The sequence below is a fragment of the Pelecanus crispus genome, chromosome 3 (genome assembly GCF_030463565.1).
Source record: "Pelecanus crispus isolate bPelCri1 chromosome 3, bPelCri1.pri, whole genome shotgun sequence".
In the NCBI taxonomy this organism is placed as follows: domain Eukaryota; kingdom Metazoa; phylum Chordata; class Aves; order Pelecaniformes; family Pelecanidae; genus Pelecanus; species Pelecanus crispus.
In genome coordinates this window covers 17696631-17712796 of record NC_134645.1, presented here as the reverse complement: position 1 = coordinate 17712796, position 16166 = coordinate 17696631, and the positions used below count along the sequence as shown (strand labels likewise).

The window sequence follows — 16166 nt, the reverse complement described above, 5'->3', positions numbered from 1 at the left end:
GTGGACTACACTAAACCATGTCCCAGAGTGCCACGTCTACCCGTTTTTTGAACGTTTCCAGGGATGGTGACTCCACCACCTCTCTGGGCAGCCTGCTCCAATGCTTGACTACCCTTTCCGTGAAGAAATTTTTCCTAATATCCAATCTAATTTGTAGCTGTTAAGCTAGAAAACAGGTGCCATCCTTACAAGTAGGTACTGTAACATGTCAAAACTCTTACTTTTGCACACAGATGAAAGTTAACACTACCTCTTTTGAAACAGCGGTCAACCTTTTCGTAAGCCTTTGTGAGCTGTGCTGCACTGGAAACTCAACTGGGACATCAAGTTTTCTAAATACTGTTCAGTACAAAGTGATATCAAATTGCATCTGGTTAGCTCGCGGAATGGGCAAATCTTGTCAGCATTTGTCCTGGTTTCGGCTGGGATAGAGTTAATTTTCTTCCTAGTAGCAGGCACAGTGCTGTGTTTGGATTTAGTAGGAGAAGAATGTTGATAACACACTGATGTTTTTAGTTGTTGCTAAGTACTGCTTATGCTGGTCAAGGACTTTTCAGCTTCCCATGCTCTGCCAGGTACACAAGAAACTGGGAGGGGGCACAGCCAGAATAGTTGATCCAAACTGACCAAAGGGCTATTCCATACCATATGACATCATGCTCAGTATATAAACTGGGGGGGGTTGGCTGGGGAGGAGCGATCGCTGCTCGGGAACTGTCTGGGTATCGGTCGTCGGGTGGTGAGCAATTGCATTGTGCATCACTTGCTTTGTATATTATTATTATATTGTTATTATTATTATTTTACTTTATTTCAATTATTAAACTGTTCTTATCTCAACCCAGGAGTGTTTCTCACTCTTACTCCTCCGACTCTCTCCCCCATCCCATCAGGGTAGGGGGAGTGAGCGAGCGGCTGCGTGGTGCTGAGTTGCTGGCTGGGGCTAAACCACGACAGCATTATACATGATTTGAATGGTTCAAATATTATGTCCAAAACTCTGTTCTCAGCCCAGGGTAGACCAGTCCAATAATTGGTTTGGTGCCATGTAGGAGTTCTGGATTCTTCTGTCTTCAAACTAATAGGAAGGAAAGAAAACACTTGGAATAGTGTGAACCTGTTTCTGCATATTACTTGTGTCATATGTGACAATAACTTAGTCATGCAACTAGGAATTTATTTTCTACAGACCACTGTCCTTTGGAATCTATCCTATGCATAAGTATGAATCCAAATGCTGCTTATTGCCATTTTAATCACAAATGGCACAGTGCCTTAGGTCCTCTTGGGGCATGGATGGGAGCTAGAAAAGGTGCATAACTTCTGAAAATCATAGAGGAAAGGGAGGAAATGCCATTTGAGTTCTTTAACCTGGGAGAAAACAGTAGCACTGCTTGATAAGAAGATTCTTATGACCAACTGGATTCAGCCTGTATTTGGTGTTGAACGCCCATAAGAGTGGCTCTTTTAAGCAGTATTTAAGGCTTTGACCTCTTACAGTCAAGAATGCAGCTTTAACTCAAAAAGGTCATGAACTTGTTGATGTGGTTCAACGGCCAAAAATAAGTGAAATAAAAGTTTGCAGGAGTGAACTCTGCACATGTTGCTCTTAAAAACCTTCTATTTGAGATGCTTCAAAGGAAAAACCAAAAGTTTCAGCATCGGTCATTTCTTTTACCCTAGCAAAGGGTTCAAGAATGAAAGCTGCATGGGTACACTTCTGTCTCAGGTGCTGAGAATACACTGTAGGTGGCCAGTGAGCTCAGCAAACAAAGTACTACAGATATTTTTTTGCTGGGGTTTCACTTTACAAATAAAAAGACCCATTCAGATCAGATACCTTATACCTTATTAACCTTATACTATGAAATTCAATCTTTTCAGTGAGCTAGAGAATAGTACTAATATGTAATTCTGGAAAAGCTGTGTCAAAAATACTCCCAGTAATTTATATTCATAGTGGACTTACCTATCTCTTCGGAGAGCTTGACAGAGAATTTTACGTTTAAGATTGTTTACATCCACTCCCTCATCCTTCAATTTATATACAGAGAAAAGACAGGTAAGTTAAAATTATTTTTTTAAACTCATAATCACTGTCACACAGATTATACCAATGAATGAGATTCTTCAATTACTGAACATTGTTTTTAAACACGTGCTATTTTAACAGATGACCTGATCAGACTGTTGAAACACCAAAGATTGTTCATTTCCTTTTGAAAACATGGCTCAGGCTTTCTACATCACCACACAACTGCTGAAGACTACCTCAATTTGAAAAAGGGCCTACTTTAATGCACACGAACAAATACCAATTTGTAAACCAGTGTATTTTAGGCAAGTTTTATTTTAAAATGTGCTGAATGGTGTCTGAAGTCAGGGCTCTTTTTTTGAGCATGGCCAAGTCAACTAGCATGCAGTAGTGTCCACATTAGGATGTATGTTTTATGAACATATTAGTAGATGTCTTCAGAGACACATTTGTCCTGGAAAAGGCAGTCCCTTCATTGCACAGAAACTTTTGAGGTAATTGACATCAGAGCACCTTTTAAAATACAACATCAGAAAAAAGACCATATATTTTTTTCCACCCCTCAATGTCATGAAACATCACATCTACTTTAAATTCCCCTCATGAGAGATAAGAGAAACCATGAACTCTTCAATTTAGAACCCTGGGAGCAAGAGGATGGGTCTTGACTTTATGCTATGCTTTTGCAAGAGAAAAGCAGGGAAAACTAAGGAACAGCTAGTTTTTAGACTCTAGTCTAAACCACTGTCTCTAATTTGTGCTGAATAGATCTACTCAAGTTGTTAGAGACTCAAATATCTGAGCAAAAAATAATTTTGAATTTCATGTTTTCAGAGTGACATTTATTTTATTTAGATGTTAAAAAGACAATATAGCTGTCTCGGTGTTCATGAATTGTCTTGACAAAATTTAAAAGGAAAACTAATGTAAGAGAAAGAACCAAATGAGTTTACTCAAGTTTATTTTACTGCAAAATTATTTGGACTATTTATGTCGTAAAAATGAAGGGGGATGTTAGGAAAAAAAAAGCGCATTGCCTTTTCATTTTAAACTAAAGAAAACCAACTCAAGAGTAACATGCTACTCTAAGAAGTAATGCTCTTTCCTCAGTACACAAAATACAATATAGTACTAAACGCAGGACAAGTAAACATATTCATACAAAAAGCAACCCCCCCTCCCAGTTAATAACAGTAAAGAAATGTTATTCAAAAGAAAATTTGATAAAATAAATGCAATTAAAAACAATTTAAAATAAATTTAAATTTTAAAAACAATTTAATTAAAGACATTTATAATTGTCAAACCAAAGTATTGAAGGCCAACAAAATGGCACAATGGTGTTTACAAAGCACTAGTACAGAGAGGATTTTAACTTGGACCCCTACCCAGACTAGCAGGAATCGGGATTATCAGAAAAGAGCTCTCATTTTCAATTAGTAAGGAATTCTTTTGCTGAAATAACACAACTTTAGCTTTTTAGCAAAGACTGTTGTTAATTCAGGTTTGATGCTCCTCAGAAGTTGATCTATTCATGCTTAGTGGAAAATTACTCCTGACAAGACATTAGATCATACAATGAGATACAGTGAGAAAGCAGATAGCAAATCTGTGGTTTAACGCTATTTACATGTTAAAAAGCTGGCGACTATCCCACATTATTTCACGACAATCAGAGAAACTGCCAATAGGGAAGACGCAAGAACTAAACTACTGAAAACAGACAATCTTCATCGTGTTTGGAGAAAGCCTGTAGGGAAGCAAGGCTCTAAAAAAGACTATAAATGGGAAGTGAAGATGAGGAGTGTCATTTTTCTTAAATGATCTAAACCACATTTGGCATTAAGTCTCCAGTGACTTAAAAGCAAACTGAAAAAACACATCAGGGTTTATTTTTAATTACCATACACTAAGCTTATGTGTTAACTAGCTACAGATGCACCGTCCTAGCTTAAATAATAATAAATTTTTAAAAAGTCTCTGGATTAGAAATCCTTCAAAAAACTTTTCCTACCTCATCAACGTATTCCAGTAGATCAAGTGCTTTCTTGAAGTCATACTCGTTGGCCCTTCTGTTCTCATCACATATGTACATCTAGGATATGAGAGATTAACGTAGAGAATTATTTTTAGCCCACAAACTAATGTAACAGATATCATGGACAAGTCAATTGTGGGAAGACCACCATGTATTTTCCACTTACATGACCTTCTCATGAAAATATGTCTTGATTCAACTGCAAGTATTTTTATAGTAAGGAATATACTTCAGGTTTTAGAGCAGCATTCCACCTACATGACAATGGTCTGTGGACAAATGATATTGAATACAAGGCTGCTAGGTTTCAAATTTAAATGCCATTTAAGGCTGTAACATTCCTGGACTATTGTAGCCAGAGCTTAGCTCCACAAATAAGCTCTCAGAATTATTTTGGTAATTAAGCTCAAAGCAGTACTTAAGCACACGTACTGCCTTTCACCTTATAAAAACAGACAAGTTTGCTATGAATATTCTCCCCCCGCCCAATTTCTAAATTAGTACTTTAAAGGAAAATTAACATTAATGCTCTTTTTATTTACACTTTTTAAGTTTCATTCTTGCAAGTAGCAAGCATGAACATGGGTTTGACGACAAAGAAATACTCAGAAGGAAAATTGTCATGGTGCCAGCGCTTGCCAAGTCATGAGTGACACTTCCTAGTCTCCCCTAATTTCACAGATAGTCTCACTTAAAGATACAGGTAATGACTTCAGAATCTGCTATTAGCACTGTTCTAAGAAAATGAGGAGAATGTAAACAAGCACACTATCAGCTTTTGATTTTCCACAGGATTACAGGAAAAGTAAGGAGTTGCAAAATTGACACCTAGACAGGACCCGGCTTGTTTTACAATATATTGCTGTTGCTCATTGAGTATTTTTTGTGTGCATCACTGGATGGTAAAAATACGTTGCCAACAAGGCAGAAACAGTAAGGCTACTAGTTGCTGGCTACCACCAGAAAGGGGTGTGGAAAGGGAATCAGTGCTATTAATGATCCCAGTAGTGGAGCAGTTCATGTTTTTGTTTCAGTATGGGTTGGGTTTTTGGTTTGTTTTTGAAAAAGAAGGAGAAAAAAAAAAAAAAGACAGACTTTGGGTGCCTCTTTGCACCAGGTGACCAAAAACCTCTTCCTGCTTCTAGCCCTTTCTTTCTGCACTAAGGTGGAATTCTTTGTTCCTTCTGCACTCCAAGTTCTGCCCTACTGAGAATGTAACAGAAGGTAGAAATGGTCTCATATCCAAAAACTGGCTTAGACCAGTAAATCAACTTCTGGCACTGATTTGATTTGCCTTTTTTCCTAGCAGCACTCTAGAGCACACGTTCAACTAGAAGAAATTTGAACTAGAAACAGCATTCTGAATTTTTGCACTGGTAGAAACTAAGCAAAGATAAACAAATTCATGTATCAGATCTTTAGGTGCTTAGCAAGTCATGTAAGGGATAAAGACAGCTGTGATCTCACTTATTTTATCGCACAGAGGCAGAAAACATATTGGAACTTTACCTGTGTAATGAAGAAAACATGAGAAACTTACATCAATGAGCTGAGACGCAGACAACACTGGCATATCATTGAGGTTCAACTGTTTCTCTGCCAGTAATTGTTCAGGAAGTGTCTCCTGATGTAACAGAAAGCGTTCCTGTTCTGATATTTCTTGTAGTCATTTAAGGAAATGAAGGTTTCATGTTATTAAAATGTAATAATAAATTCTATGGAACAGTAATAACTGTCAAGACACAATATGATTCAGGTTTACAAATGTTTGTTATGAAGTTGTTATGGACACTTATCAATGTTCATGAAGCACAGAAATACTTCCACTTCAGCATTGTCACCCTGGTGAACTATTTCTTACTTTCCACTGAGGCTTCCAGTGTAAAAAAGACTGGTAACACTTTTTTCTCAGAACCACAAAATGAATTCATAGGATTGGAGGGAAGTTGTCACACTATGCAGGAAAGTAAGTTGGTTGCAATTTTTAGGAGCTACCTTTTCATTGAAGACTTGTGCCATGCACCTGCTCCATCTCATAAATTATTCCATTTTTGATTGTTTTATTTTCCAGTATAATCTGCTTCAGGGTTATAAACTACTTAGGCAGAAACAATCAAATGGAATAATTTCAACCCCAGTATGTGAACCCTGCTGCTCCCCTCCCCCCGCCTCTCAAGTTCCATTGCATGGTAGAAAGGAGCATTTTATCTGTTTAAATGGATAAGCAGAATGCAGCAGAAATAATTATTCTTTATCAACAGAAAACTGATACATAAAGAGCATAAGTTTTAAAAGCCATGTCATGCATCATACAGAAACGTGTAGCAGAATAAAGTCCAGACCAAGTTCTGAGAGTCCATTTCTCTACTGAAATAAAGCTTTGGTTTCCTCATTTTTCTACAGTCTTCCAAAAGATGAGATTCTTCACATTAGCATAGGTTTTTCTCACAGCGGTGAGAAAAACAAGTTTCAACTTCAAGATTTCATGCAATGCTTTATAGTTTAAAGCACAGACAATATATTATTATTATTACAAGCTAAAAATAATTTGTGACGCCTACTTAGTTATCATAATTATCCCCACCCTTTTTCAGCAGGATTTCTTTTAAGAATTTTACAAAACATACATAGATAAATATGTAGAAGAAAGTTTGAGTAGTAACCTTGAGTAATATTTCAAAGCTTTCCCCTGGTGGCCAGCATTAGCTTAACTATTAGTGTAGAATTGCTTTTTCACAAACTCACTGTTTGTGCAGCACACGTTGCTGTATCAGGAAAATGGTATTTTCCAAAGTGATAGGAATGGCAGAGCAGTGGAACTGTTGCATTTGGTAATGAAGCAGAATAGGTATTCCTACTTTTCCCATTAACATCCTTTCAGCTAGAGCATAATGAAACACTGTCAGTGCAACCCTTCTAGATACAGAGAGAGCAAGATGCTGAGAAAGCACATCTCAATCACCAATGTATATATTTGCAGGTACATTATTGCAATACGACCTAGTTACAGAATTTCCTTGTACAGCCCGAGTCTCAGGACTTGAGAAGAATTCAAAATTGAAAGCCATTCAATAAACAGGCTTTAAGAAATTAAATCATTTTTACCTTGCATCTGAAATATAAAATGCAGCTTCATCTACTTCAGAACTGAATTTCTGAAGTACAGAGTACTGAGGGAGCTGGCAGAGGAACTCGCCAAGCCACCCTCTGTCATCTATCAGCAGTCCTGGTTAACAGGGGAGGTCCCAGACAACTGGAGGCTTGCCAATGTGATGCCCATCTACAAGAAGGGCCGGAAGGAGGACCCGGGGAACTACAGGCCTGTCAGCCCGACCTTGGTGCTGGGAAAGATTATGGAGCAGTTGATACGGAGTGACCTCAACAGGCAAGTGCAGATCAACCCGGCGATCAGGCCCAGCCAGCATGGGTTCACAAAAGGCAGGTCCTGCTTGACCAACCTGATCTCCTTCTATGACCTGGTGACCCGCCTGGTGGATGAAGGAAAGGCTGTGGATGTCATCTAGCTGGACTTCAGCAAAGCCTTTGACACTGTTTCCCACAGCATTCTCCTAAGGAAGCTGGGGGCTCATGGCTTGGACAGGCGTACTCTTTGCTGGGTAAAAAACTGGCTGGGTAGCCGAGCCCAGAGAGTTGTGCTGAACGGAGTTAAATCCAGTTGCTGACTGGTCACAAGCGGTGTTCCCCAGGGCTCTGTTTTGAGGCCAATCTTGTTTAACATCTTTATCAGCAATCTGGGTGAGGGGATTGAGTGCGCCCTCAGTAAGTTTGCAGATGACACCAAACTGGTTGAGAGTGTCGATCTGCTTGAGGGTAGGACCACCCTGCAGAGGGACCTGGACAGGCTGGATCCATGGGCTGAGGCCAAATGTATGAGGTTCAACAAGACCAAGTGCCGGGTCCTGCACTTGGGTCACAAAAACCCCAGGCAATGCTACAGGCTTGGGGAAGAGTGGCTGGAAAGCTGCCTGGTGGAAAAGGACCTGGGGGTGCTGGCTGACAGCCAGCTGAACATGAGCCAGCAGTGTGCCCAGGTGGCCAAGAAGGCCAACAGCATCCTGGCTTGTATCAGGAATAGTGTGGCCAGCAGGAGCAGGGAGGTGATTGTCCCCCTGTACTCGGCGCTGGTGAGGCCGCACCTTGAATACTGTGTCCAGTTTTGGGTCCCTCAATACAAGAAAGACATTGAGGTGCTGGAGCATGTTCAGAGAAGGGCAACACAGCTGGTGAAGGGTCTGGAGCACAGGTCTTATGAGGAGTGGCTGAGGGAACTGGGATTGTTTAGCCTAGAGAAGAGGAGGCTGAGGGGAGACCTTATCACTCTCTACAACTACCTGAAAGGAGGTTGTAGTGAGGTGGGTGTTGGTCTCTTCTCCCAAGTAGTTAGCAATAGGATGAGAGGAAATGGGCTCAAGCTGTGTCAGGGGAGGTTTAGATTGGATATTAGGAAACATTTCTTCATGGAAAGAGTGGTCAAGCATTGGAACAGGCTGCCCAGAGAGGTGGTGGAGTCACCATCCCTCGAGGTGTTCAAAAAACTTGTAGACATGGCGCTTTGGGACATGGTTTAGTGGGCATGGTGGTGTTGGGTTGATGGTTGGACTGATGATCTTAGAGATCCTTTCCAACCTTAATGATTCCTAGTTTTACTTTCATAAAAAAATAATCCATCCACCAAGCCAGGAAACATGAAATTAATTATTACTCTGCCCTTAACTGGTTTAGTGCCAGACTTGGTAGTGTTAGGCTAATGGTTGGACTGGATGATCTTAAAGGTCTCTTCCAACCTAAACGACTCTATGAACTGTCTAATGACTTCTCAAAAAGACTGTGCAGCTTGTTATTTATGCCAGTATTTTGTGTGTTATTAAAAGAAGTGAAAAGGTACAAGTTTCCCTTACTCAGTCCTAACTCACAGGTGAAGGCGAATACTAAGGTTACTGCCTTATGCTGTCTTCCCTATTCTTCCTGCAATGAGCAAAATCATCAGCCCGCTTATCCTTACCACATTAAGTTAGAGCCCTCAGCCTCATAAATTAACTAGCTGCAGAATTAACATGATTCTAATTCAATAGCTTCATTAGTCTATTCTTTGCTTTGCTCTATTTTTATTTCTTACCTTCTATTTTCTCTTGCAGGATATCTTCTGAGAAGTCAGATGCCAGTGCAGCTAATTTGCTCAAGCCAAGAAGTGTTTTCTTCTTTGCAAAATATCGGGTCTCCATATTTGCTAAAGTCTGCAATGTTCTGTGAGCCTGAAATTAATAAAGATGTTAGACATCAGTTTTAGTATTTAACATCAGAAGGTGAACAGATCAGGATTTAATTTGAACCGCAGCCTCACAGCTATTTATTGTTTGTAATACTATAACCCTTATTTTTAAAAGTCGTACGACTTGCACATTAAAACTCTGCATTACACTCCTGAGGAAGAGATATAGATGTCTACTCCAATTATATCCAAAAAACATTTTCATTACTAATGAAGAAAAACTATCTTACAATCAAAGAATAAATTGCAATTTTATGTATTATACCTCTGGGATCTTATTCAAGGCTTCACCAGAAAAGCCAAGCAAATATGCTTTGACAGGACAACTCCGCATACAGATTGATTTACTTGTTAAATCAGGAATTTGAAAAACAGAATTATACATATAACTGCTGCAGTAACCAAACATTTAGGCAAGAATTTTTTGTCAGACAGAGGAACAGAAAATTTCTGAGCACCTACTCAGAAATAAACTATCTAGACTGAATTACTTGTGTACTTCAGAATCTTTATCCCTTCTTCACAGTGCTTTGCTATAAAAGACAAAACCTCAGTTGACACACATGCAATATTACAAGACTTGCAGGTGGGGTTTTTTTGTTGTTGTTGGCTGGGTTTTTTTTTTTTTGTTTGGTTTTGGTTTTTGTGTGGGTTTTTTTAAGGGGCGTAAAGTATTATCAACCTATAATTTGCAGTAGGATAAACATTTTCATGCTCTGTGTGCTTAATAAATGTGCACATGGATTGAAAGAAGCCATTTTTCTTTAGAATTAGTTTACTTGCTAAAATGAAATACGTTCATAAGTCTAGCAGAAGGAAGCGAAGACTGACCAACAGGAAGTAGGGAAAGAATAATACAAGGCAACAAAGAATCGAGTTTAAAAACAACATCACATCAACCTATCCACAAGCACATTGGCCATTAAAAAAAACAAAACAAAACACTTTTATACTATGAATATAAGTGATTAAAGTAATCAATACCTTTTTTTACTTTTGTGATACCTCCAAATTCCTTTGCTTTAAATAGTTAGTTTTGAAATATAAATTTCAGTTTTTCCCTTGCTGGATAATCTGATAATGCTATTAATATTCCCTGTAAACTCCCAATTCCACCGAAGCAGTGATCATGTAGCCATATAAAACTTCCTTGATACAAAATATTAGTCACCAACAAGAGATGAAAAGCAGCCCTAATTTCCATTACATGGTGCAGTGGCTTATATGATATACCAGACAGTGCCTGGAAGGAGGCTTTTGGTACTCCATTAATAATCCATGTCATCTCTCCCTTAAGTCACCTAGATAAGCTGTCTTCTTTTGATGATGAAGAGTTAGATAATTTCCCTACTTGAATATGTACTTGACTCATTGAAGATACAATACTTCAGTTTGGTTGTGTTAAGAAATCCTACCTTTTGCAAATCCTGACTATTGATTTCATGTAACCAGCTCAGATGCTCATGAGCTTGCAAGAAACTGGCCAGCTGTCCATGCTGAGCAATAGGCTGAGATAACAGCTTCCCGCGCTTTCCTTTTTCTAAATACCAGCGAAACAGGAAATCTGAAAAGTTCTGAAGATAACAGGAATATGAGTAGATTTTAAAAGTTACATGTAAATATCTTGTTTTTCTTCTAAGGCAAAAAGTTCCATAAAATACAATTGGTAAGAACATGGTAAGAACCTGCTTAAAACAAGACACACACACAAAAAAGTAACATACTGTTGATGAAAAAACTTAAAGAGTTCTTACAGAAATAGTGTTTAAAGAATTCATCAGCTGCAGTGCAAAAGATACTGATACACACAGCAGGGTTCATCCTTCAATGGAAGTGAAGGAAATGCCAAGTGTAAATTCTTCCTGTTAACCCACAGGAATGGAAACAGGTACCACATCACCCACAATTCTAAGCTTTTTTTTTTTTTTTGACCTGTTCCTCCCCCCCCACCGAACTCTGTGCTTACTACTTCCTTTCATATAAGTTTGCTTCTGCTGTCACTGTTTTTGAAACATTCCCTCCTATCTCCAGCTGAACCTACAACTTTACTTCTCTCAGTCATTGTTAAAAAAGAATGTCTTTTTTAAAAAAGCCACCTATTTTATCCTCAGAAACTTCAATGCGACATAACTAATCAGGGTTTATATTTGAGATTTAACTTAGTCTTTTCAGAGTAATTACAGAATAATGCTAAATTTTAATTGCATTAACAATTTAAAAAATAAAGTTTGAAGAGGCCACCAGTCTGATATTCTACCCATTAGACTTGATCTATTCAGATCTACATTTGCTAAAGTAATTTCTTTTCAGAAAGTGTTACTTTTTTTTTTAAAAAAAAAAGGTGCATCTGAAGAGAACAAATAGAGACTTTATCCCCTTCTTTGGCAGTATGCGTGAGTATTTAACCCTCACTATTAAAAATGTTTACTATAATTTCTGTCTGTTACTAATACTTTTGCTGGTTCTTATTAAACAATCTTTCTGTACTCTCTTCATTAGGAAACCTGTAGACTGCAGGATTTCTCTTTCCATAGTTGTTGTGGAAAGCTAAACAAATTGATCTCACCAGCTCTCAAATTAGGAAACTTTTGTCCCAGTCCCCCTCACTTCAAGTAGTCTCTATTGCCTTTTCCTTAGGCCTTCCAATTTTTCAGCACACTTAGAGGTTTTTACACCAGATTTTGACAGACTTTGAAAAGTTGTCCAAGAAGTACCTGGCAGGACAATAAAAAAGACCACAGCAACATCCCTATCTTCCTACTCTTCTTAACTACTTTTCTATTTATACATTTAAGAATCTCATCTTCTCTTTTGGAAATTATCCTTGAATTTATATTATATTAGTTTAATAAAACAACAGTACACTGACTACAGCACCTCAGTGAACAAGTCACAAAATGCCAAAAGATGTTAAGAGTGAGACAATGTGTTTGAGGCACAAAAAAGGGCCCAGGAAAAGCCACTGCCCATACAGCTAGCACCTGTATTTCTGCTGACTTGCTTTGGAGTCTTAGGGTAAAATATGCCATTGAGTTCTGCACAGTGGATCTCGACTCCAGTTTTCCACATTACCCCTGTATGTATATGTAAATACACATGCATTTAAAGAAACAGACACCCCACCCCGCAAAAATCGTGACTTTTGCAACATTTCAGGTGCAAACGTATTATAAAACGCTATCTAAAGGAATTAGAAAAAACAGTTACCTGATCTGCAAACTGATTCATGTAACGTTGTAATCTGGCCTGGTTGTCTGTCTGCTCACACATTTGCACCAGAATATCAAAGTCACAATACTTCTCTGCTAAAGCAGCTGCCATCTGATACTGTCCCAGGGAAACTAAGCAACCAAGAAGAAAAAGAAGTTATATCAAACAAGCTCATCTTTGGCTGTTGGATGACTGAGAGCAAGAGACCAGAAAAATGAAAACAAATTTCAAGTGTTTACATCACAGCGATACTTTCACATTCCCAAAGAAACATTCACCTTACTGCATCCATACCCCGTGCACATGCAAGCTCATGTACCCACCACCTCTGTCCCCCAATATAAAAGGGAAGAAGAGAAGTTTAGAATACTAAATTGCCAGTACACATCCTATTTTCTCTGAAAATTAGCAGCATCTGCTATTTGTGTTTTTGGGGGGTGGGGTAGGGTGTGGAAATCAACCCATGACTTAATATCTGTATTAATATCCACTTCATTATACAAAGTGGCAAGGCTGCAGGCAAAGGCTTTTGACAACAAACAGAACAAGTAAAGATTATAAGAATTGTATTCAAAATATGTTATTTAAAATGTTTCATTTTGGTTCAATCAAATATGTAAGAGCACGGAATTTTGTTTGTAAGGAAATATTAACTTTAGATTGAACATAATGATATTAAATATATTTACAAACTAAGAGAGCCCATGAATGTCAGTAAAACTGACAATGATAGTTTAAGAGACTTTTCTTAAGGTTTAAGAATGTTAGAAGGCAGTGATTATTAGACTTTTCTATTTATAGTGTTCATTTTTAATCTAAAAAAATTAAACCTTAAAAGCTTACTAAAATGTGTTTGCTCTGAGTTATTTCCACTTAACAAGGGGTCTTTGCTTTCAATTACTCATTAAAGACTTGACCACATCTGACATGTTAAACAGCAGCTTTGATTATTAAATAATCAAGATTCAAAAAGTAACTTTTTCTTGATAAATACTAAACAAACTTTCAGACATATAAATTTATGCCAACTAGCAATAACATGAACATTTAAAAATCCCTTTATAGGCTATTTTCAGTCAGCTGGCACAAGAGAAATTCCCACAAGAAAAATATAACAAGTTAGCAAAAGAAAAAAATTAAAGCAGCAGCGTATCTTGTTAGAGGTATGGGCATGGGTGCAGTCTTGGATGCAATTCTGTAATCTGTTGTTATTTTGTAAATATATCATTAAACCATAAAACCAGTCATTTATACTCTGAAGGCAAACATGCAGAACAAATAGAATTCATACACAGATGCCATTTAGTCCATCAGATTTGCATCATTTCCTCATCAAATGGAACATTTAATCCTTGCATTAAGGAAAACAGACTACTTACGGAGAGGAGACAAGAGTAGTGATCTTTTCTGCACATATTCCATTTCCACATTGCTGTATCTCTCTTGATCAGCAGGGCGGTCCACAGATTTCAGCTGAGAAACATAACCATCCAGAAAACAGTCCAGTAGTGCCACCAACTGTTCAGCCACAATGCTACGGAGGTTACTATCTGCCTGGGGATACACTATCTTCAGAATGATTCCATGCTGACGTATTATTGCTGTACGAAGGCCACTAGATGCTTGGGAAAACCACACAGTGAACATTAAAACAATAATCCTATCACCACAGGAATCTGTGCTGAAGTATAACAAAAACATTACTACGTATAATTAAAAAAAACAGAAAGAAAAAAGCTAATAAGCATTAATTTTAAAAATCAAAGCAATACTATAAAAACAAAACAAACACATACTCCCATCTACCTTTACATAATTTGCCCAAAACGTAGTAAACAAAAAAGAACAAAACAACACCACCCCCTGAACTACAGAGATCTACACTGTTAACTATCAATACCAGCTATTTTTCAGAAGAATTACTTGCACAATCGGTAAGCAAAGTAGAGAAAGCACACAAGGAAAAGGCAACTTCTATTAAACTGATTTAAACGCTTGGATGTAGTCATCAAGACATAACACACCAAAATAGCTTGAATGGGTCCTGCTTTTCTAAAGTTTTTTGTCTTGGGAGCACCAAACAAGTGTGTTTTATATGTAGAGGCCACAGGGAAGCTTAAGCACCAACTGGAAAGTGCTTGCTTCCGCAAATATTTGTTTTGATAGTTTTTCATGTTATTAAACCATCAAAACAAAACACTTCAGGATGTGAAGAACCATCACTCCTTTTAAAACAGTTGTAATGACATTTTATGATTCATTTTAACATTATGTATCCCACAGGTCTGCCAATCAGAACCAGTGCATACTAAAATTAAAAAAAAAAAAAAAAAAAAAAAAAAAAAAGCGCAGCTTTGTCTCCCAAACTGTTTTTGTAGTCAAACTTGCAATGCAAGTTTTAAAGAATTATCATCAATACTGGACAAAATAAGTGTTCATTGATTCATTCCATTTAATTCACAAAATGAAACCTTTAGCTTCTCCAATTTTTACTGACAACCTTGTAGCAGCTTTTAACAGTAAGTTTAACATTCAGATTTAAATTCTTGTGTTCTGAAAGTCATTAAAAGTATTTTTGTTTAGGATAGATAATTAATAAACTAGTAATAATAATTTCTCACCTGTCCATGGAATATATTCGGGTTCTCTTTCTGGAAGCTCTCCTGTTTTATATAAAGAGGCTCTAGATTGACGATACTGACAGGCAGCTTGTAACATGTCCTATTTAAAGGCAAGGACATAAGTACTTTAAAGTCTACCTGCATACACACAGACCGTAGAAGATATTGTCTTTTATAATTCTGAAATATTCTTTTAATATCTCCCTTCTTTCTACACCACATTCTCAGTTGTACAGAAGAGCATATACTGACTGAGCAAGAAACCTCAGTGCTCATGCATAAGCTCTTCACCCTTTGCTATGTACTCATGCTTTCACAGCTTCCAACAATGCTGCAACCTCTCAAATTCTCTTTAGCAGTGGCTCAGGAGGAAAAGGAATGTCCCCAATTCTGCATGAGGCCATCTTTTCCTTCCTAATATATTTGGACATGTGAAAAGTGCACTCACTTTTGTTCTTATATCAGTAACTCAGAGGTACTGCAGTCAACTTGTTGAGTGCTCTTCAATATTTACCTTGCCCTCCCACAAACATTTTAGTTAATGCAGTTCTATACCTTAATGATGTTGTTCACATTGACAACTATCTGGGCCCACTCAATTGATTCAATAGGCATATCTTTCAGGGTTTGCTCCTCTTCTTCTAGTAAGCATTCAAAGATGGAATCTATCTGGGACACCTTAAAGACATAAAGAAAAATTGCACTGAGCACAAACATATCCCATTACCAGCTGACACATGAAAGCCAAGTTATGAGTTGTATAGAAAAATAAGTATTAGTAGAAACCACATCAATAGCCATAAATATTAAGAGGTATCAAGTACTCAAATGGATAATGAAACCACCAGCTTATATTTTGTACAATGCTTGGAATACAAAAATTCCTCTTTCTGAAGGCAACTCCATAAACTTTCACTAAGCATATTCCTCCACATTCTTCTGAAACATTTGGCAGTGGAACCTTTGTTTGAT

At 37.7% G+C, this 16166-nt stretch overlaps 1 protein-coding gene across 2 annotated transcripts in view; it reads right to left on the bottom strand.

Annotated features, from left to right (window-relative positions):
- NUP133 (nucleoporin 133) overlaps nt 1-16166 on the bottom strand; it is a 37500-nt gene that overhangs the window by 2609 nt on the left and 18725 nt on the right. Inside the window, exons 16-24 of one of the 2 annotated variants that reach the window (XM_075707923.1) lie at nt 15750-15872; nt 15195-15294; nt 13953-14195; nt 12571-12704; nt 10779-10937; nt 9211-9346; nt 5614-5732; nt 4050-4130; nt 1970-2034 (exon numbers count right to left, since the gene is read on the bottom strand). In XM_075707923.1, coding sequence (XP_075564038.1) covers nt 1970-2034; nt 4050-4130; nt 5614-5732; nt 9211-9346; nt 10779-10937; nt 12571-12704; nt 13953-14195; nt 15195-15294; nt 15750-15872 — 1160 coding nt within the window. The remainder of the gene's footprint in view (nt 1-1969; nt 2035-4049; nt 4131-5613; nt 5733-9210; nt 9347-10778; nt 10938-12570; nt 12705-13952; nt 14196-15194; nt 15295-15749; nt 15873-16166) is intronic. The other variant, XM_075707924.1, reaches the window with a different exon arrangement.